The following is a 23,975-nucleotide window of genomic DNA, read 5'->3' as shown; positions in this document are numbered from 1 at the left end:
TAGTCAGGCTCACAGCAATGAGGCGTATGAGATGTATCTCACTGGTCAGGCTGGGGCATTGGAACCCTCCAGAGCATGAAGGCTAGAAAAGTAGGCTGAAGGGTTGCTCCATCTGCCTTCTGAGCAGTCCTTTTTGGATGTGTTTTTTTAGGCTTGGTGCTTATGGAGAAGGGATCTCTGGAGAAGTCCCAGGTGACTGTGTTCAGCCCCAGGGATGATGGCTTGGGTTTATCTGAAGAACCCTGGTGTTGCCTTTATTGCCTCTCACATCTACACAGTATTCTTTTTTTTTAAACCCTTAACTTCTGTGTATTGGCTCCTAGGTGGAGGAGTGGTAAGGGTGGGCAATGGGGATCAAGTGACCTGCCCAGGGTCACACAGCTGGGAAGTGTCTGAGGCCAGATTTAAACCTAGGACCTCCCGTCTCCTGTTGTTTCTTTAAAAAAAAATTCTACCTTCTGTCTTAGAATCAGTACTGTGTATATCAGTTCTAAGGAAGGGCTAGGCAATGGAGGTTAAGGGACTTGCTCAGGGTCAAACAGGTGGGAAATGTCTGAGATCAAATTTGAACCCAGGACCTCCCATCTCCAGACCTGACTTTATCTACTGAGTCACCCAGCTGCCCCTTTGTGGCACCTTTTGAATTAATTTCTTCTCTCCCTGTTCTCACAGTTCCTATATTAGTCCAAGGACTCATTACCCATCTGGACTATACAGAACACCTTCTTACTAGGTCTTCACTTTCTTCCCACTGCGACCCATCCTGTATACCAGTGTTGTCAAACTCAAATAGAAATGGATCCCTGCAGGCCACATATTGACTAAGAAAACCCACAAATGAACATCTGCAATGTTGTATTTTATTTTGTATTTATTTTGTAAGACATTTCCCAATGACATCTGAAGCTGGTTCAGGTCACACTCAGGGACACCTCTTCAGCATACCACTGCCTGAATCGTCTTTTTCAGGTGTGGATCTGGTCATGCTAATCTTTGACCCCAAATTCTTTAGCAGTTCTCTATCACCCACCAAACAAAAGTCCAGATTCATTGGCTCATCATTCAGTGTTCACCACAATCTTTCCAATCCTGCCTCATTCTTTCTCTGGGCTACAATCCAACTGTCTCCTTTGAACACCCCCTGCACATTTCTGCACTTGTCTCTACTCAGTGCCTTGTTCCCAGTGCCTAGAAGGTTAGTCTTCTGCCTGTTGAAATCATTCCCATCATTTAAAGCCCATTTCCTAGGTCATTTCCTCCATGTTACCTTCCCTATTGCCCTTTACATCCAGCAACCAGTGATGATAATTTCCTCCTTTTTTACTTTGTGGCCTGAATTCCAATTTTGTCGCTTAATTGAAACTGCTCTTTTCAAAGCTACTAGTGATCTCTTGGCTGCCAAATATAATGAACTTTTCTTAGTTGTTCTCCTTTTTGACCTTGCTAAAGCATTCAACACTTGATCATCTCCTTGATGTTTTCTCTCTGAGTTCTTGTAACTTTTCTCCTCTTTCTCCTCCTCTTCCTCTTCCTCCTCCTCCTCTTCCTCCTCCTCTTTTCCTCCTCATCTTTCTCTTCCTCCTTCTCTTCCTCTTCCTCCTTCTCCTCTTCCTCCTCTTCTTCCTCCTTATCCTTCTCCTCCTCCTCTTCCACATCTCTCTGTATCTCAGTCTCTGTTTTCCTCTATTTGTCTGACCATACTTTCTCAGTTATCTTTGCTGGACCTTCAGCCAAATCCTGATCCAAAATTGTGGGTGTCCCCCAAGGCTCAGTCCTGGGTTCTCTTCTCTTCCCTCTCTCTTCCTCACTTGGCAGCCTCATCCCTATGGATTTAATGAACATTTCTACACAGATGACTCCCAGATTTCTAGGTCTGCTGGCTCCTCCAGTGATTATGTGTTGACTTATATTTTACCTGCTGCATTTACAAGAATGCAAACTCCTTGAGGGCAGAAGCTATTTCACTTTTGTCTTCACCTCTCCAGCATCCAGCATGGTGCCTGCTTACTAAAAAGTAGGTGCTTACTAAAGGATTGCTGAATGGAGGATTTATGGAAAGCCATAGGCAGTAATTACAGGACTTTCTCTTTAAACCCTCCTTCTCCTTCCTCGTTTTGTTGTCATCTCATAGGGTTCACTCATTTCAGTCATGTCTGACTCTTTGGGACTTCATTTGGGGTTTTCTTGGCAAAGATGCTTCAGACATTTACCATTTCCTTCTTTAGATCATGGGACAGTTAGATAATACCATAGTGCATAGAGCACTGGGACTGGAGTCAGGAAGAATCCTTCCTGAGTTCAAATTTGGCCTCAGACATTTAATAGCTATGGGACTAGGGGAACCTGGGTGGTTCAGTGGATTGAGAGTCAGGCCCAGAGACGGGAGGTCCTGGGTTCAAATCTGGCCGCAGACACTTCCTAGCTGTGTGACCCTGGGCAAGTCACTTAACCCCCATTGCCTAGGGTTTTAAAAAATAGCTATGGAACCTGGGCAAGTCATTTAACCTATTTCCTCATCTCATAGGGTAAGGGGCAGTTTGGGGTAGTGGAGAGAATGCTGGCCTCAGAGCCAGGAAAACCTGGGTTTAGGGTCACTTTTAATTTATATGGGCTGTGTGATGCTGGGCAAATCACTTACATTCTCAGTATTCTAGGAAGTTCTCTAAGGCCACAAGTGACAGAGAATAATAATAACAATAGCTAACATTTATACAATATTTACTTTATGCAGGCATTGTGCTAAGTACCTTATAATTATTATTTCACTTGATCCTAATGATGACCCTGGGAGGTAGGTGTTATTATTATCTTTATTTTATAAATAAAGAAATTCAGGCAAACGGAGGTCAAGTGACTTGTCCAGGGTCACATAGCTAGTATCAGAGGTCAGATTTGAGCCCAAGTCTTTCTGATTCCTAACCTACATTCATAGATGATGTTTCCTTTTCTGAGAATTCTCTAGACCAGCAAAGTCTCAGGTCTAATCATTCTCTCTCATAGATTAGAGCAGGAAGGGACCTCAGAGGTCATTGAATCCAACTTCATAATTTTATTTTTATTTTTTGGAACCCTTACCTTCGATTTTAGAATCAAAACTGGGTATTGGTTCCAAGGCAGAAGTGTGGTAAGGGCTAGGCAATGGGGGTTAAGTGACTTGCCCAGGGTCACCCAGCTAGGAAGTATCTGAGGCCAGATTTGAACCCAGGATCTTCTGTCTCTGGACCTGGCTCTCAATCCACTGAGCCACCTAGATGTCCCCCTAATGATTTTAGAAATGAGAAAACTGAGGATCAGAGAGCTTATTTGTCCAGGGTAGTCCAGTCGGTAAGAAGTATCTGTAGAGAAATTCACACCTGGGTCTTCCCAATTCTAAATCCAATGTTCTATCCATTCCATCACCTGCCTGTTTATACCTGTGTCCTTGAAGACTATGGGTTCCTTGAGAATAGCGGGAGGCAGTTCAGTACTATGGACAGAGATCAAGAGGCCCTAGGTTCAAAATTCATCTCTGATGCTTATAAGCTTTATGTCTACAGACAAATTAGTGAACCTCTGTGAGCCTTGGTTTCCCCGTATGTAAAATGGCATTCATAATAGCTATGGTAGTAGCTCCCAGGGTTGTTATGAAACTCAAATGAGATGATATATGTAAAGTTCTTTGCAAACTGTGAAATGCTAAATAAATGTCAGTTTCTATTATTATAATCTACCTTTGTATCCTCAGCATGGAGCACAGGGCTTAGTCCATAGCCTAATAAATGTCTGTTGATTTGCATTGAGTTGAGGGCCCCACCAAGGAAATCATAAATCAGACAAAGTAAGAAATGTTAATGCTACCTCCCCTTTCCCCCCTCCCAACAGACACATCACAGTTGAATTCATCTTCCCCGATGCTGCTTTTGTCTCTGTTGGCCACAGAGAGAGAAGTGGCTGGCATTATCTAGCATTTCTGCCAAAGGTTTCAGTGGAAAACAACAACTCTCTTGTTTATAGAACTTTAAGATCCCCAAAGAATTTCCCTCATAACAACCCAGGGCTGGTAGAAATAGAATACTTCTCATATTGCAGTGGGGGAAACTGAGGCATAGGGGTGTTGAAATGACTTCCTCAGTGTTCTATAGTCAGAAAGGGCAGGATCTGGGGTGTCTCCATGGTACATATTAGATAGGCGACTCGAGATCAATGCTACTGTTAGCATCATTAACTCTCTAGGGATCACAAAGTCACAGGCATCAAATGGATTTCCCAGCAGGAGAAATCCTAACCAATGGACTGGTGTCAATAGCAGCCCTCACAGACTCTGGGTCATGGACCTGTGCCTTCAAACTTCCAATTCTGCCTTTTCTACAAGCATTTGACAGCTCCATGAACCTCTGCTCCATGTGGAGAAATAGGGGAAAATAGAGCTCTGGGGTAGAGGTGGAAAGATAAAGATGGGGCAGGTTGGTAGCTACCAAGAGACAATGGGCACATATATCTTTTTTTTGTTTATAAAATAGTAAATATTCCTCTGGCAGTCTCTCTAGAATCCTTAGCTTCCTCCTCATTCCTATGGCCACCTTCCCAGTCCAAGTACTTCTGCCTGGATTGTCCCCCCTGCTTCCAAATTTCTGCTGCTCCAATGAATTCTGCACAGAGTGCTATTTGGCTTCTTGAGATACAGAGTTGCTCGTGTCCCTATCCTTCTTAAAATCTTCAAAGACTTGCTAATATCTACAAATTAGTCAACTAATCACTCAAGAGGTGTTAAATTCATTTCCTACAAGTTAAAGTCCATATTCCTTTCCATATTTCCAAATTCCCAAGTCCTATACAATATAAAGCCATTCTGCCTTACCAAATGTATCTCACTTCTCCTTTTTCCTCACCCTCTGCTCCAATCAAACTGAATGAACCACTGGCCATCCATGATGGGTCCCATCCATTAGAGTTGTCCATCTTCCCATCAACAATACTATCTCCTCTTTAATCTCCACTATTAAAACCCGATCCAATCTTTATTTAACTCGAATTCTACCTCTTTGAGGCTCCATCCCTGATCTTTCTCATCAGAGGTATTATTTCTCTTTTTGTCCTTATATTTGTAGCTTTCTTATGCACCTATCTAATGTCCTACATTGTATTATAGGTATGGGTGCTGTGTTGTGTTCACCTAGTAGATTCAAATGTCATTTGACTAATGTGTATTCATTGCCTGCTGAATGCAAGGCACTGTGCCAGGCTCTGAAGATACAAAGAGATCTATGACCCAGGCTGTTAGTTTATTGAGGGTAGACAATCTTTCTTCAGTATGATTGGGTCCCTTTGTGCCCAGAACAGTTCACATCAATAAACATTTATAAACTTATTCTACTCAAGTGCTATACTCCACATAGAGCAGGCACTCAATACACTTCTATTGACTTGAATGGAATGATTAGCAGAGGGCTGTCCAACCCAAGAGGCCCAGGGTCCTTCCTAGTCTGAAAGGAACAAAATTAGCCTTTGGGGTTGGGTGACTTGTTAGAAATGGATTCTCGGGCAGCTAGATGGCTCAGTGGATTGAAAGCCAGCCCTGGAGATGGACTCAAATTAGGCTTCAGATAGAGATATGGGACCCTAGGCTGTGTGACCCCGGGCAAGTCACTTAACCCGGTTGCCTAGCCCTTATTGTCCTTTGGCCTTGGAACCAATACTCAGTATCAATTTTAAGTAAGAAGGTTAGGGCTTAAAAAATGAAAATGAAAATAAATTAATAAAAAGAGTCCACTACAGGCCTCCTTATTTCCACTTTGGAAGCTGGTTGCTAGCTGTCATGGAAGGGGGATAGATGAACCATGACTACCCCTCTAAGCCACTTTGCTTCAGCCCATTTCTCCCTATAGCTCACTCTGATCTGTGGCACAAAGGACAGACCCCAGGAGAAGAAGATAGCCAGTGCCAACCCTGGCAGATGGCTCCTACCTCCCAAAGTTCACCATCCCCCGGGGAATTCCAGTGGGGGTGTTGAAGGCTGGCAAGAGCTTCTCTCCGAGTCTGATGACCTTCTCTCTGAACACCTGCAAAAGAAGGTTTAAGATGGCTTGTTGAACCATAGACTTAGCAGGATTAGCTCACTGGTCTGGAATATGTCTAAGGCTGAATGAATTTACTCCTAAGCCTTTGAGTGCCAGAGATAAAGAGACCCTTGAAGGAATGATAAAATATGGCAGTTTTCTTCAGGCAGGTGGTCTATAGCACCCTATGGCAGGGAAATAATCATAGGAATCATGGCAGGTGTTTAGGCGTTAGGTTTGCAAAGTGCTTTACATAGATGAGCTCATCTGAGCCTCACAAGAACCCTGGGAGGTAGGTACCACATGCCTAGCATTTTACAAATAACGTAATAGTTGTAAAGCTCTTGGAATAGTGCCTACCACATAGTAGGTGCTCTATAAATGCTTATCTTCTTCTTTTCCTTATAAGGAAATGGGCATTCAGAAAGGTTAAGTGATTTGTCAATAGTCCACACAGCTGGTGTCAGGAGCAGAATTAGAAGCCACATATTCTTGCCTCGAAGTCCATTACTCTTTCCCTTTCCATGTCTTTCTGGGACTGTATACTATACTGCTTTGCCAAGGGAAGATTCTAAACCTGAAATGATGAACAGCTGGATAATTTTGGGGTCCCTGAATTATGTACTGGGGACTTTCTTTTTTGTTTGTTCCTTCGTTTTATAAAACTCTTATCTTCCATCTTAGAGTGAATACCATGTATTAGTTCTAAGGCATAAGAGTAGTAAGGGCTAGGCAATGGGGGTTAAGTGACTTGCCCAGGGTCACATAGCTAGAAAGTGCCTGAGGCTACACTTGAACCCAGGACCACCTGTCTCCAGGCTTGGTTCTCAATATACTGAACCACCCAGATTCCCCTTTGTTCTGGGGACTTTCTGATCATTTCCAGATGTCACACAGCCACCTCTCCCCTCCTCAAAATGACAATCATTTTACAAAGATCTCCTTCTAAAGCAGGTGGTATAAGTATTGTTATTCAATCAATCAAAACATTCCCATTTTACAGAAGTTGAGGTTAGAGGGGTGGAGTAAGGCAGCTAACAAGGTTTTGAGCTAGCATTCCAACCCAAGTCTCCTGACTCAGAGAACCCTTTCCACTCCATTGGGTCACCTTGCTCAGAACAAGTTATGAGGTAGCCTGGTTGAGAGACCAATTAGAGGGATTTCACTTACTTAGCTTCTTATCTCTCCTATTCTTTAGGAGATTACTAACAATGAAAGCTTCTCAAGGCTTTATTTAGCACTTTTAGATTTGGGGGAAGTCTTTGGAGTCAATGAAAAGTTCTCCTTTCTTTTATTCTTTTAAACTTAAAACTTTTTAAAATTACACATAGAACAATTTTTGACAATTGTTTTCTGACATTGTATAATGCAAAACATTTTACAAAGATCATGGCACTAGATATGAAAGGAATCTCAGAGGCTATCTAGTCTGACTCCTTCATTTTGCAGGTGAGGAAACTGAGGCCCAGAGAAATTAAGCAACAAATGTCAGAGGCAGGATTTGAACCCAAGTTCTCTCACTTCAGAATCAGTGATTCCCCCCCACTGTTTGATCTTCCCAGCAACCCTGTGAAGTAGGTGCTACTCCTCTGCCCCATTTAACAGATGCAAACACTGCTGAAGCTTAGAGAAATTAAGTGACTTTCTTGTAATCACACAGCCCTGAAGCTGGATTTGAACCCAGGGCTCTCTTAACTCCAAGTCCAGCACTTTCTACTATAGCATGCTGGAATGGAGTAGCATGGGAAGAGGCCGGTTTTTTATTTCATTTAGTGTATGAGCAAAAGTGGACTGCTAAACACAGACCATCTCTTTCCCTTCTTTGAGGGCATTCGATTTCACTTGGGAGTCATTTGTATATGTAGGACTCCAATGACATTCATGCTCTTCTCTGATGCCTCCATGTGGCACAGGGTCACTAATGTTATGCCAGCAAAGCACAAACTCGTATGCCCCTTATCAAGATGGAAAGACTGAGATGACAGGCCTGAGAATGGACTGAAGCCAGCTAAGGGCCAAGCGGCTGCTCAGCACTACAATTTTGTCCTAGAGGTTACTTTTTTTTTCAGCTACAGCAGCCTTTGAAATCACCACCTAAATTGCCTTAATCTAGAGGGCTGCAATTTGCATTGGGAGCAACAACCTGCTTGGAGAAAGGACATCTAAATTCTCAAAATATAGGAAGTATGTCTTCCCCCCTTACCAGATTGTGTGCGCCACTGAACCAGGGGCCCTGCTGTGCTTCATCTTTGTATGTCCCCCAAAGTGCACAGAGTAGGCACTTAATAAACCAGCAATGGATTAAATTAGACTTGAAGCAGCTGAGGCCCTGGGGCTTCGACATGTGCCTATGGAAGAGAAACACAGTTTCTTCCTGTTGCCTGTCTAACGTTTCTATTTGTAAAGGGGTGGGTGTTGTAGCTCAGTTTTTCCTGGCACCCACTCACACCAGGATCTGCCTGGAGAGTACAAACAGTGCTAAACTTGGAGACATGGGATCTTAGCCCCGGCAACTGGATGGCTCGCTGGTTAGAGGGCAAGAACTGGTGTCAGGAAGATCTGGCCCCAGATACTTACTAGCTATGGGATCCTTGGTAAGTCACTTAATCTCAGTCTGTCTCAGTTTCCTCAACTGTAAAACAGGGATAATAGTAGCACCTATCTCCCAGGATTGCTATAAGGATTAAATGAGATAGCAATTGTAAAATACTTAGCACATTGCCTAGCACATAGTAGGTACTTAAAAAAATACTTGTTTCTCTCCCCCACCCCAAATTACTGGCTGTGTGACTCTTGGAAAGTTGGTTAACCTCCTCGGGTCTCTATTTCTTCCTTTGAAAATGAGAAGGTTGAACTAGATCATTTATTAAGTTCAGTCCTACTTCATAGCTATGATTCAAAGATTATCTATAAAATCCATGGAAGAAGCCCTTTATAAGGTCTTGTATATTTTACAGATAAAGAAAAAAAGACAAAGGGAATTTTTTTCCCAAAGGAAGTTTTAAGTAACTTCCTCAAGGTCTTGTAGGCAGTAAGTAACAGAAAGGGAGTTTGAACTCAGATCTTGTGACTGTAGCCATTTAGCATCAGCTCCCTGCCCTTTTCGGAATATGAAAAAGATTTTTTTATCACAATAATTCTGGGAAATTTGAGGGCAAGGCTGCTCTGGGAAGGCCTTTTCCCTGCTGGAGAACTCTGTCTTTGCAGCTTCCGGTAGCTGATTCCTGCATCCCTGGGATTGTGATGTATCCTGCTCCTGGAGATGGCTGTTGCCCACTGGTCCAAGGCAGGACTATCTTGTTCAGCACCATGGCCAGAGGAAACAAGCCCATAAGCTAAGAGCAGGGAGCTGATTCAGCAGGACTGCAAGAAACAGTGCTGAGTCACTAGCAGCTGAACTTAGCTGTTCACCACCAAGATGGGTCTACAGTGGAAGCATATGGTGAGAGGGTCTTGGGGGAGGGATGATAGCAGCAGAGCCGGCTGTCTGTAACAGACTGAGCACAACTGTGGAACCCTGTGGCCCATCCAGCTGCTCACAAGGTGCCTGAGATACAGGCAAGCTTTTTGGTGTAGGCAGGTGTAGTTGCATTGCTGGGATTCTCTGTGTGTCTCTCATAAGTACTTAATAAATGTGTTTGTATATGTATGTATCTATCCATCTGTCTATCTATTGCTACTTCTCTCTGACTCTCTCTTCCTACCAATCTACCTAGTCTCTACTTCTCTCCCTCTTAGTACCTATACATCCACCTATGTCTGTCTGTCCCTCTCTTTCTTTCTCTCTCTCTCTCTCCCTTCATCTATATACGTTCCTCTCTATCTCTTTCTATATGTCTCTCCCTCTCTATCTGCCTATCTACCTACTAGCTCCTCTATGCATTTACACATCCATCTACCTATGTCTATCTTTCTACCTACCTCTATCTCTACAAGTCATCCATTTATGTATCTCTACCTCTCCATTTCTCCCTATCTACCTGTCTAGTATCCTCTCTATCTACTCCTCAGTATACCTATGTCTGTCTGTCTGTCTGTCTGTCTGTCTATCTATCTATCTATCTATCTATTTTTCTTTCTATCTTTCTATCTACCTACCTGTTCATCTATCTCTCTATCTATCCATCCATCCATCCATTAATCTATCTATCTATCTATCTATCTATCTATCTATCTATCTATCTATCTATCTATCTATCTATCTATCCATCCATCCATCTATCTATCTATCCATCCATCCATCCATCCACCCATCTAGCTACCTATCTACCTACCTACCTATCTATCTATCTACACTGAGATTTGTAGCAAAGTAAAGGAGGCTGTGCTTAGTGTCTTTTCCCCTCCCAGTATTTCTGTGGATTGTGGCTGCACTCAGTAATATCTCGGTTGAGTGAGGGTAAATCAAAGGGATCAGGAGAGTTTACAGTATATGGTCCCATCCCTGGTGCTATACGGGCTAGAGGTTCCTTCTAACGCTGAGATTGGACAACTCAATACAATAGTGAAGCCCTCCTGAAGTCTGATATGGCAAATGTCTAACACTCTGTCTCATTAAGTATGGGATACATTTGAGAGCTCTGGACATGCACACAGGAGAATGGGAGTTCATCGTGGGCCTCTGCTGATCTGTGGGGTGGCAGAAGGAATCAAGGATATGCCTGGGGTTAAAGCTGAGCCAAGTGACTAGCCAGGCTGGGGAACTGGCCCTCTGACTAGTCTTTCCTGCCTCAGACCTGGATTCTGAGATTCTGAGGCTCCATCCTTATCCACAGCTAGACAGAGCAAACCAGGAGAGAGACTGAGACATCAGCTGAGACATCTGCTTGGCTAATGAGACATGGTTCAGGCATCTGCTGGGTTTGGCCAGGGCAGGGTAGGTTAGGACCTGACCAAAGAGAGAGACTACGTTTGGGCTCTTATGCAACTTGCAACTCGAGGGAACATCTTGTAGAGATGAAGTTTTTGGAAACGTTCCCAAGAGACAGTAATTGTGACCACTTGACAGCTTAGAAAGGAATATTATTACATATAGCACATATATACATACATATATGCCTATATATAAATAGATAGATAAATAGTGTTCAAAGTATATACATGGAAATTAGAGGAAGTAAAAATGAGCTCTGATGGCTAAAGGGCACAAGAAAAGTCTTCTGCAGGAGATTCTGCTTTTTGGTTTGCAACCCTTGAATTTACTTTCATGAAAGACTGTTATTTTATTATTTAATTTTATTATTATAGAGGTAATATAATAATAACTATAGACTACTATTTAATATTAGTTATTTAAGTTTTTGTCTTGTTTCCACCCCTATCTCCCAGCTCTCCACTGCACTGTTGTTCTACAAGAGTAAGGTCTTATTCAACTTTGGGTTCCCAGGGAAGTTGGGTGAGGGGATGAATTGTTCTGCCCATCCCAAAGGATGGCATAGGGTAGGATGAGGCCTAAATTTTATCCTCAGCTAAAAAATCCTAGCCCTACCATGTATTTGCTGCATGATCTTGAATATGAGTCTTTTTTGCTCTAGGCTTTCACAGGATCATGGAATTTGAGAGATGAAAGGGGCCTCTGTGGCCGTCTAGCCCAACTCATAACTGAAATGGATCCCCTGCCTCATATGTCATAAGTAGCCATCGGGGGAACCTCCTTTATTTAAAAGCCCACTATTATGTTGTTGTTGTTGTTGTTCAGTAGTTTTCAGTCATGTCCAATTCTTTGTGACTCCATTTGGGATTTTCTTGGCAGAAATACTGGAATAGTTTGCCATTTCCTTTTCCAGTTTATTTTAAAGATGAGAAAACTGAGGCAAATAGGGTGAAGTGACTTGCTTAGGGTCACACAGCTAGTTAAGTGTCTGTGGCTGGAGTTGAACTCACAAAGATGACCCCAGGCACAACATTGTATTGACTGCTGTTACATAAACAACAGCTATTGTGAGCAAGTTATTTTGTTTCTTTGGAATCTCAGTTTATGAAGTTGAGTGGCCCAGCTAGCTACATTTTTGGCCACAAGGTTTACAGAAGGTTCATGTTATGAATTTTTACATCATTTTAAAGATTCTGAGCAAAAGGGAAGGTTCTCCTGCCACAGAAGGAAGGCTGGAAGAAACACGAGGTCAAGTTTGTGTCAGGTAAGGCAATTTATCTAAGTTATTTCATTTTATCTTGTGAAGTAGTTACTATTATTCTCTTCCCTCCCTCCATTTTCCAGATGAGAACACTGAGGCTGGGAAAGATTAAGTTGACTTGCCTGGAATCACACAGCCAATAAGAGTTGAAGGCAGGATTTAACTCAGATCTTCCTCAATCCAAGTTCAGTACTCTATCTGGAGCATCTTCTCTCATTCACTTGTGAAAAAGTCCTCTACTTTCTCAAGATCTTATGGGACATGTTGCACAGGGTCAGAATTACCCATGGCACAGGTGGGAGGATCTGGGTCTTCCTGGGTTATTTTCTCTGCTGCAAGGCAGATGGGAGTCAGTTGACTGGTCTAATGCCCATCTCTGGATCCTGCCAACGCTGTCCAGATGGACTCACAACTGCAGAGGAGTGCCGTGACTAGAACCCAAGAGCCCAGCCTATGAGCTAGGCAGACAGCTTACTGTCCAGGAGGGAAGAGTCACTGGATAGTGTGGGATAGAGTCCTCTCTCTCAGAGATGGAGCATCTCAGGACTCTTCCCCCAGGGAGAGGGTCAGCCTTCTAGAACCATTCGTGCAAGGGCTCCTGGGCTCAGGCTTCCAATCTCTGTGGGCAGGCCCTTCTGAGAGGAGGAACACCTTTCCCTGAAGCTATACTGCAGAGTTGCTGCAGACATAGGTGTACCCTGAGAGAATCATATATAGTAACAGTAATTTCTACGGTGTTTAGGGAAGCTAGCTGGCACAGTGGAGAAAACACTCATCTTTCTGATTTCAAATCCAGCCTCAAAAACTTACCAGCTGCATGACTTTGAGCAAGTCACTTAACCCTGTCTGCCTCCATTTCCTCATCTGTAAAATGAGTTGGAAAAGTCATGTCAAATCACTCCAATCAAATCTCCAATCAAATCTTGATTTGACACTCCATGTCAAATCAAAAAAAATGTCAAATCACTCTAATATCTTGGCCAAGAAAACCCCAAATGGGGTCATAAAGAGTTGGATTCAACTGAGAAATGACTGAACAAAAAAAGTGTTTACTGTGACGCTAAGCCATTATTATATCATTTGATCATCCTAACAACTCTAGGAGGTAGGTGCTATTATTATCCCCATTTTACAAATGAGGAGACTGAGGCAAGTGGAGTGAAGTGACTTGCCTGGTCACTCATTGAGTCAGATTTGAACTCATGTCCTTCTGACCCTAGATTCAACATTCTATTCACTGTACTACAGAGCTGCCTAGGGTTGAAGAAACGTTCCTACCATGCCTGGTCTGATCCTATGGCGGTTCCCATGAACTACTTTTCTTGTGGGATGATGAAGTAAATCTGAGTTCAAATCCTACCTCAGCCACTTGCTAGCTGTGTGACCCTGGGTGATTCACTTAAACTGTACTTAGCACATTCCTTAATAAATGAGTGGATTTTTAAAACCCTACCTTCCATCTTAGAATCAATACTGTGTATTGGTTCCAAGGCAGAAGAATGGTAAGGGCTAGGCAGTGGGGGTTAAGTGACTTGCGCAGGGTCACACAGCTAGGAAATGTCTGAGGCCAGATTTAAATCCAGGACTGCCCATCTCTGAGCCTGGCTCTCAATCCACTGAGCCACCCAGCTGCCCCCTTAATAAATGAGTGTTGAATGACTTACTGAGCCTGTTTTCTTCATCTGTAAAACAAGGGTCTGGATAAGAAAGTCTCAAAGGTCACTTCCAGCTCTAGGTTGCAAGTTCTTTGTTCCTAGAGGGGAATTAGAAGACCTTCCAAGCTCCCTCTTCTAGCCCTGTCTTTTGATGGGCTGATCCTCAAAGACAAAGATCTTTCTATCCACTCCCTCTGTTTCATTTCTGCTGTGTAGTAAGTGACCTCAACTCTGCTGGATTCAAGTCTAGGCGCCACTACTTCCTAGCTTTGAGCCCTGGGGTAAGTCAATGTCCTCATCTGTAAAATGGGAACAATAACAATAACTCAAATAATAGCACTTTATTATTTACCAAAAAAACTTTACAATAGTGGATAACATGCTGGAGTTGGAATAAAGATTGGGTCTGAACCTTGCTTCAGACACTCACTAGCTTTGTGTCCATGGGAAAGTGACATACTCTCTGCCAGGATTAGTTTCCTTATCTGCAAGATGGACCTAATAATAGCTCTTATCTCCCAGGGTGGTTGGAGGATCAAATGAGAGAAGATTCATAAAGTATTTTGTAAATTTTAAATGACATACAAATGGCAAGGCAAGTTAGGAAATATTTATTGTTGTTATTCAGTCACATCCAACTCTTCATGACTCCATTTGGGGTTCTCTTGGCAGAGATACTGGAGTGGTTTGCCATTTCCTCCTCCAGCTCATTTTAAGCTGGGGAAACTGAGGCAAACAGGGCTCAAGCAGCCAGTAAGAGTTTGAGGTTGGTTTTGAACTCAGATTTTCCTTATTCTGGACCCAGAACTACACAACCTAACAGTCAAGAAAATCCCAAATGGATTTGTAAAGAGTTGGAGAGACTAAACCACAACTCTGAGCCTAATGCTGAGTATCTATTAAGCACCTACTAAGTGCTTGGCCCTATGCTAAGTGCTGGAGATGCAAAGGAGGCAAAAAACCAGCCTCTGCTTGTCTAGGGAGAAGACAGCTTGCAACCCAAAAAGTCCAACCCAAAAAGACAGGATATATTGAAAAGAACCACAGACAGAAGAATGTTAGTTGTTTTATCTTTCTTCTCATCTTACTTGACGAAGTTCAGATAGAAAGTCTGGACGAGTGGCCCTCAATCATTATTCCTTTCTATTAAAACGTTCTATTAAATGTACTTCCTGTAGCTGAATGAGAATCTTAGGATGGAAGCGAACGCTCTGTAGGTTCACTGAAAGCATCCTCGGTACGGTTGCAGTAATTGATGAGAAAACAGGATTGACATGCATCTCCTGGTCCCACCAGATTCTGATTTCCCAGGCTGGGGCTCTATATTCTGAAAGCTAGTCATTGCATCTACCTGACATATTATGAGTATTTGTGATGGCAAGTTGCCCAGAGTCACCCCACTAGCAGGCATCAGAGGAAGAGCTTGTGATCAGGCTTTCCCAGATCTAGGGCCAACTCTCTATCCACTACATCTCTATCTATTAAAAAATACCTAAAAACAGGTAGCCTAGTAGATGGGGAGCCAGGCCTAGAGTTGGGAGAACCTGGGTTCAAATCTGACCTCAGACACTTCTTAGCTGTGTGACCCTGGGTAAATCACTTTACTCCAATTGCCTAGACCTTACCATTTTTCAGCCTCCAAATCCATACCCAGTAATGGTTCTAAGACAGAAGAAAGAGTTTTAAAAAAATACTGCTCTCATGTTTTCTGAATCAATACTACATCTGGGTAATTGAGGGAAAAAGTTAGTTCTGTGATAAGGGTGTGTTTCCAGTATAATTGTTGGATGGGTTCTTCAGGGTATTTTGAGCACTGTCACTGTAATCATAATTCTTATCTGTAAGCCTTTTGAAGTAGGTGGTGCAAAGAGTGATATCCCCATTTCATGGAGGACAAAACCAAGGTTTGGAGGTGAAGTGATATACTTGCCTAAAGTCATAGAGCTTTGTTGTTGTTCAGTTGTTTCAGTCGTGCCCAACTCTTTGGGGTTTTCTTGGCAATGACCCCAGAGTGGTTTACCATTTCCTTCTGCAGCTCGTTTTATAAATGAAGAAGAAATGGAGGTAAACAGAATTAAGTGACTTGCCCAGGATCACACAGCCAGTAAGTGTCTGAGGCCAGATTTGGATTCAAGAAGACGAGTTTTCTTGACTCCAGGTCCAGCGCTTTTTATCCACTATGGTGCCACCTAAGCTGCCCTAGGCCATAGAGCTGGTAGGGAACCAAGCTAGAACAGGGATCTTTGCATCCCTCCTTCTTTGTGGGTCTGTTGGGAGCAAAAAGCTTCACAATCTGAAACTTGCTACAGAAACATGAGAGGTTCCTCTTATTTCCCAATAAATTCTGACCCCTGTTTTGTGGCACCGAGGCTCCTTCTGAAGACCACCCCTAAGGAACTGGAGCTTTGCTTTGTTTAAATCGCCAGCAGTCTCAGAAAAGCAGAGGGCATGGAAAGAAAGAGTTGATAAAGTAACCCAGTGCATTGGCCTGGAGTCCTACTTCTGAAATTTTCCATTTCCTCCCGGCACATCCAGGTCATTAACTGGACAGGTGGCTAGACAGGTGCCTCTCCGAGCCCTCATTTGGAGGTCATCAGAAGGCAGGGGGAATTCTACTTTCGGGTGCCCTGAAGCCTGGTGCTCCCATCAAGAATCATTTGGGAACAAATTGGTACAAGCAGTCATCTCTCCTCAGGAGATTACATTTGATCAAGAGAAGCCCGTTAGTGAGTTAGGAGATAAAGCCCAGCAGCTTTTACTTCTAAAAACTGCCGCCGCAGCCCAGGCTGTCATCATAGTTCAGGGGAAGCAGGAAATGATTTTGTCGAGGACAGCTGTGTAGGTGAAGATTGATTTCTCTACAGCTTGACTGCCTTGGCCCCACTGCCCTTCCCAAGAAGCTGGGAAGTAATATTTGTCTCTGAATGGAGAGGTGGAGGGGTAGAATGGGGACTGGTTTTCTAGAGGGGCAAGAAATTAGATGAACAGAAGCCATAAACGCATGGATAGGTGTGGGGTGTTGGGGGGTGTTGGGGGATAGGGAGACTGCAGAATCTTAAAAGCCTAAAGGAACCTTATGATCTTTGAGAGAAATCAGCTCAGAGAATCATAGATTCTTAGAGTAAGAATGGATCTGAGAGGGCAGTGTGGCATAGATCTGGGCTTGAATCCTACCTTAGCTACGTGACCCTTGGCAAGTCACTTCTTCTGTTCTAAGAGCCTTAATTCTTTCCTCCATAACGTGAGGTTGTTGGTCCCTTCTTGGTCTAAACGAATGCCTTCTGATCTGGGAATCAGTTCAGAGAATCATAGAATTCTAGGGTTGAAGGGGACCTTAGAACTTTGGATTTGGAGTTCAGGTGCCATCCTAGTTTCTAGCAATGTGATTTTGGGCAAGTCAATTCTCATCTCTCATTTGATGATGGCTGAGACCTTTTTCAATTCTAAATCTGTAATCCTATGATGCTCTCTTCCATAAGTGGGCATCTACCTTTTGCTTGAAGGCTTCCAATGAGAGGATCTCCAAGAAATGGTCTTTTTATTGGGAAGTTTTCCCTGGCATCCAGTCTAAACCTTCTCTTTGTGACTCCTGATTCTGCCCTCCAGAGCAAATAGAACAGGCCTACCTAATCTTTCTTCCACCCAACAGTCCTTCAAATTCTAAAAGATGGCTCTGATATTTCTCTAAGTCTTCTCTTCTCCTAGTAGGATCAGTGCCAAGCCAATCCTCAATTCCTTTGACCAAGCCTCAGATGGCATGTACTTAAAGCCCTTTCCCAAAGTCCTGATTGTCCACCTCTATCTCAACTGCCCACCTCTGGATGGCCTCATCTTTCTCAATGTCCTTCCCAAAATGTTCTCCCTAGAAGTGAACAATGTGCTCCAGCTACAATCTGACCAAAGTGAAGAGAAGAGAAATATTTACATAGTACCTACTATGTGCCAGTTACCATGCTAAATGCTTTACAAATATTTTATCATTTGATCCTATTTTGATACCTGGAAGGTAAGAGTTATTATTATCCCATTTTACAGATGACAAATCTGAGGCAAACAGATTAAGTGGCCTACTCAAGGCCCCCAAGCTAATAAGTGACTGAAGCTGGATTTGAACTCAGTTCTTCTTGATGCCAAGCCCTGCACCTGTTGCCTCTGAAGGTAAGAGGAGACCATCACCTCTTTGTTCCTAGAAGTTATGCTTCTCAGTTCAGACCAAAATTAAAGGACTCTCGTTATGGGCCCTCATCCCATCAGCGATTCATCTTGAGTGCACAGTTCACTCACATCCCCTAGAGCTTTTTTCCCCCTTCATCCATTTGTTTTTATTTTCCTATTTAGATTATTGGGTTGAACTCTTTTTTTTTAAAATAATATTTCATTTCCCCCAATTCCATGTAAAAACAATTTTTAAATATTCTTTTTTTGACTTGTGAGTTTTAAATTCTCTCCCTTCTTCCTACTCTCCCTCCCTCAGTCCTTCCCACTTCTCCTCCTTCCCTTAGACAGTAAGCAATCTACCCCTAGATCTTTTTAAATAAACTTCTCCCTAGCCTTGCCTCTCTAGGGCAGATTGTAGGAGTTGATCTTTTCCCATTTTTTCAACATAAGGATAAGATTTCTCCTTCTTAGATTTCATTCTGGAGAAGCATAGAAATACATCAGACCGAAAGCAGGTCCCAGAGCCTCTTCCACAGGTTCACTGTATGACCCTGGACTGGTCATTTAACTTCCCAGCGCTCTAAGGGACTAGCTCCTAGAAGCAGAGTTATAGCAACAAAATCATTGGCAGACCTATTATACATTATTTAATATTTTAATTATATTTTAAAATAATTTAATATCAAATTCTATAATAACATATTATATTATATATTTTGCATGTAATATATAGATATATTCTATGTTTTTTTAGATCTTCACATTTCTTACTTCAGAGTGAGAAAGCTGAGCTAGATAATCTATAGACTCTCTGTTCTAAGCTCCCTCCCAGCTCTGACATTCTCTATTCTGAGGGTCTCCCTATTTCTGAAATCCTGTGTTCTTTGGCTCTTCCCAGTTCTAAATTCTGGGTTCTAAGGATCTTTCCCAGCTCTGATATTCTGGGTTCTAAGGCTTCTCCCACCTCTAATATTCTTGTATTCTAAGCTCCCTCCAAGCCAGACATTCTGGGTTCTAAGGTTTCTCCCAGTTCTGATATTCTCTGTTCTGAGGACCCTCCTTTTTCTGAAATCATGTGTTCTATGGCTCTTCCCAGCTCTAAATTCTGGGTTCTAAGGGTTATTCCCATCTTTGACATTCTGAGTTGTTAAGGACCTTCCCAGCTCTGACATTCTGGGTTTTAAGGTTCCTCCCAGCTCTGACATTCTCTATTCTGAGGGACCTCTTATTTCTGAAATCCTGTATTCTATGACTCTTCCCACTCTAAATTCTGGGTTCTAAGAGTTCTTCTCAGCTCTAGCATTCTGGGTTCTCAGGTCCCTGCCAGCTCTGACATTTCACATTCCAGCTGTTCAAGGCCCTCCCTGTTGTGGAAATCCATAATCCCAAGCCCTAAAAGTCTTGGCCATCCTACCTCTTCTCCTGTCAGGTAGTAGGCCGAGAGCAGTCCACCAATGTATCGAATGTTGACCTCAAATACGGAGGCGTCTCCTTTCTGAAACACAGGAATAAGATTGGGAAGATATTTGGTGAATTGGGCAGCATGGCTGTGGTCAGGCTTGAGGGAGGAAGGAGGGTTAAACAAGGTCGCAGCCTCCTTCTCTCCATCCCAAGGTCTACACACACACACACACACACACACACACACACACACACACACACACACACACACATACCCCTGACAGCCCAACTCCTTGAATATTTCTTGGTCTTTCTTATAAGGGCCTCCAAAGACATCTGGTCCAAACCCTTCTTTTGACAGAGAAAATGGAGGCCCAGAGAAGGTAGTGACTCGCCAACCTGCTGTAATTTGAATGCAGGCTCGCCAAAGCCAAAGTGAGTCCAGTCCGTAACAGGAAGGAGATGGGCTCAGGTCGGACCCCAGCCTGGGAGGCTCACAGCAAATACTACACGGATGACTCACCGAGTCAAAATTACTCTTGGCTCCTTCTCTGGGGTGCCAGCCGGGCACACTCCTCCTCGGGCCCTCAGGGCTGGGTGCTGGGCAAGGAGGGGCCTGATTTCCTCTCCTGTCATAGCTGATTTGGACAGGCCTGGCAAGCGTGCTCTGCGACAGCTTGAAGCCACTGGAGAATTCTAGACCTTCCAGAGCTGGAAGTTAGAGGCCTTCTAGTCCAACATCCCTCATTTTACAGAAGAAGAAATGCAGTCCCAGGGAGGCAAGGGAATTTGCCCAAGGCCACATAGGTAGTGGGTGTCAAAGGCAGGATTTGAACCCAGGTGATCTGACTTCAGAGTGACCACTCTGTCTACTAGACCAACCCTTTGTCCCTGTTAAGATTTGACAGGTCAAGGAAAGAGGTTTCAGAGAGAAAGTTAAAGGGGGCAGGGATGAGAGATGAAGGGACTGAGGGGATGGGGAAAGCAAATGGCCCCATTAATGAGATTGGGCCTAAAAAGAAAGAGAGCCTGATGCAATGAAAGGAACACTGGGTTCAAACTTAGAAGATCTGAGTTCCTGGCCTGGCTCTATCATAAAAGTAGTTGTGTGACCCTGGGCAAGTCCTTTCCCTTCTTTGAACTCAGTTTCCTCATCTGTAAAAGAACATTTTCCAGAGCAGTGGTGAGGAAAGTGATTTATAAACACACAATAAATGTGGAGAGGCAATCAGTGCTGAGGGGTAGTCAGGGAGACTTGGGTTCAAGTGTTGCCTCTGACTCAATCTGGCTGTGTGTGTGAAGCTGAATAAGTCAGCTTCTCAGTGCCTCAGATAGCTCTAAGACTACATAGACTGAGGGGAAGCTAGGTAGCAGACAATTTCTAGCTGGGTGATGCTGGGAAAGTTACTCAGCCCTGATTGCTTGGCCCTTGGCACTCTTCTGTCTTAGAATTGACACTAAGATAGAAGAAAAGGGTTTTTTTGTTTGTTTTTAAAGAAAGACACTGAAGAGCAGGGGTCAATCTGCATTGGAAGATGTTTTCCCACCAGGAGTTCTCTCTTCTATACCATGAAATCTCAGATCTAATTTTTTAAAAAAAGAAAGGAAAATCTGCCTTTCTATTATGACTCCAGAATGAGCTCTGCCCTTGGTTTGAATACCACTGCTGACACCAGATCTCCATGTAAAGATTATAATAGTCATATTCCCTAGCTCTCAGGGTTGTCATGGCGGGGACGTTGTCAACTGTAAAAGGGCCACACAATAAGTTAGTTTTATTAGGTATATTTTGAGGGACAAAAGGGGGAGGAAGAAGAAGGAGGAGGAAAAAGGACAAGGAAAAAGGGGGGGAAGAAAGGAGGAGGAGGAGAAAGTGAAAAAGGAGAGAAGAAAGCCAGAGGAGAAGAAAGGAAAGAGGAAAGAGCCAAATATGACTCAGGAACTGAAGAACAGACTCTGGATCTCAGGGCCTGAGTCTCCTGGCCTTGGAATCTCCCTAATCCTTGGTTTAATGATTATGATTTCCTCAGGTTAGAGCTGCAAACCCTTGACCACTCGTTAGATCTCTGGTGATATCTGATGCCTTTCCCTCTTGACCTGCCTTTAACTCCTATGTTATATATATATATATATATGTGTGTGTGTGTGTGTGTGTGTGTGTGTGTGTGTGTGTGTGTGTGTGTGTGTGTATTTTTAAAAGGTGTTATTCTGAGAAGAACAGAACTCTAAATAAAAAAACTGGAATTTGAGGCCCTGCTGGGCCAATAATAAGCAGTGTGGCTCCAGCTGAGGCCTCAAATGGCAGGATTCTGGGGTTTTCTCCAGTTATGTGTCCATCCTCCTTGTTCAAGGTAAGTAAGGATGTTGTATGCTGCAGAAGTCATAAATAATATTCCTCTCATTCGTTTCACTCCCTTGGTGCCACCAGAGGTTTTAGCGTGGGTGTAGGTACATGTAGAGATCAAGCTGGGAATATATCAGTTGGATTCTTTGCTAAAAACAAGTTTAAAGTAAACGGGTTTGATTCTCTTATCCCAAAGGAAAGAGAACGAGGCTGGGACAGAAAACACAAGTTCAAGTTTTGACTCTGCCTCTCACTCTTTCTATGGCCCTGGTCAAACGCTTCTCTTTGAGCTTCAGTTGGACTAGATGATCTCAAAGATTCCTTTTGGCTTTTATATTCTAGCTTCTAAAGATCTTTCTATTTTTTACATCCTATATTTTGTTCCAAAGTCTCTTTCAGTGCAAATGTTCCATGTTCTAAGATGTCTTCTAGCTTTGACATTCTGTGTTCTAAGACTCCTCCCAACTCTGACATTCTGTGTTCTATAGTCCCTCCAAGTTCTCATATTCCATGTTCTAAGGATCCTCCCAACTCTGACATTCTGTTCTCTATGGTCCCTCCAAGTTGTGGCATTCTACATTCTAAGACCGTCCCTGCTCTGGCATTTTGGGTTCTAAGGTCCCTCCCAGCCATGATATTTTCATAGGTTTCGACATTGTCTGTCCTAGGGTCCCTTCGAGCTCTGACATACAAGATTCTGCAACTCACCACGTCCAAGTCAAAGCTCTTCTCCACCCAGTTTTTGGCCTCTTGGAACTCGTCCTCCAGCTCCATAATATAGAGAGTGTCTAAGGCATCAATGATTGTGGCCCCACCAAGGCCTCCTGCAGGGACAAAGAAATAGCAACTTGACTACAGTTCATTCCTTTCCTTTTCCACCATATCTCATTGAAAATTTCAAACTTTTCGTTTCCACTCTTAAAAAAGACGAGGCTCATTAAGCTTCTTGTAGCAGCTGGATCCTTTTGAAGCTGGAGTTAAGGTAAGGTCCAAGACCCTGGGTATCACCCATGGTGTCCTTATTACCTTTGCCCTGTTTAGAATGGACAAGAGGGAATTTATTCAGGGAACTTTGGAAGACAGAGGCAGCTTCCCAAGCTTCTCTGGCCCCCTTTGTCTTCTCTATTCAAGAACATACATTTATTAAACACCTACTATTTGTCAAACTCTGTGCTTAGTGCTAGAGGTACAAAAATGTAAAATAGCGTAATTCCTGCCCTCAAGGAGCTTACAATTTAATTTGGACAATTATGACTTACCTACCAACAAATACAATAGAAAGTTGCATTTGACGGAGTCAAGGGAGAACTAGAGACAAAATGTTCTAGGACAGTTTGAGGCAGAAGAGAAAAAACATCAACATTCAACTAGTAGGACTGAAGGGGGGAGGGAAGGATGAGGGATGTTTACTTGGAAGAAGCTGTGCACACCTGAGATGGGCCAAGAAGGATTACAACTACATATATATATATATATATATATACACACACACACACACACACACACACACACACACACACACACACACATTGTGTGGTAAAACCAGACAAAGAAGGTGATCATGTATACAGCAGGGGGATAACTATGCACCATAGATAATTGATGGGGAAAAAGGGAGGAGGAAGAGTTCTGAATGGCATTCCTTGGGTGGAAAAGGAAAGACTTCTACACTGTTTCAGAGGGTTGGACTATGACTGATAAAATGTAAGCTCCCTGAGAGCAGACACTGTTTTCATCTTATCTATATCCCCAGTAGTGCATTTACTGCATGCTTTTTGAATTGGACTAAATCAGTAGAAGATACAAGGGAGGAGATATTGACTCAACTTAGTAATTAGAGCTGCCAACAGTGAAATGGGGTGCCACAGTAGGTAGTAAATCACTACTATTAAAACAGAGAATTGACGTCTACTTTCAGGATCAGACAGAATATTGGACTAGATGACCCTTAGGGTTTCTGCCAGTATTGAGATACTTTGCTTCATCAGGAAAAGCTTTAGGGGAGCTCAGCTTAAGTACCATCTCCTACAAGAAGCCTTCCTTGATTCCTCCAATGGCTAGTGCCACAATGCTCCCTGCCCCAGTCACCTTGCATTTATTTTGCTTATCTATCTGTCTGTCTATCTATCTATCTATCTGTCTATCTATCTGTCTGTCTATCTATCTATCTATCTATCTATCTATCTATCTATCTATCTATCTATCTATCTATCTATTATATCTCTCTCCCTCTTTCTCTCCCTCTTTT

At 43.0% G+C, this 23,975-nt stretch overlaps 1 protein-coding gene across 1 annotated transcript in view; it reads right to left on the bottom strand.

Annotated features, from left to right (window-relative positions):
- MAN1C1 (mannosidase alpha class 1C member 1) overlaps window positions 1-23,975 on the bottom strand; it is a 256,657-nt gene that overhangs the window by 45,780 nt on the left and 186,902 nt on the right. The window contains exons 3-5 of the mRNA XM_044668733.1: window positions 22,436-22,551; window positions 19,397-19,477; window positions 5,944-6,038 (exon numbers count right to left, since the gene is read on the bottom strand). Of these exons, the coding sequence (XP_044524668.1) occupies window positions 5,944-6,038; window positions 19,397-19,477; window positions 22,436-22,551 (292 nt within the window). The remainder of the gene's footprint in view (window positions 1-5,943; window positions 6,039-19,396; window positions 19,478-22,435; window positions 22,552-23,975) is intronic.

This window comes from Gracilinanus agilis, chromosome 3 (assembly GCF_016433145.1).
Source record: "Gracilinanus agilis isolate LMUSP501 chromosome 3, AgileGrace, whole genome shotgun sequence".
NCBI classification, from domain to species: Eukaryota; Metazoa; Chordata; class Mammalia; order Didelphimorphia; family Didelphidae; genus Gracilinanus; species Gracilinanus agilis.
Note: the sequence above shows the minus strand (reverse complement) of the source record. Positions and strands in the feature narration are given on the sequence as shown.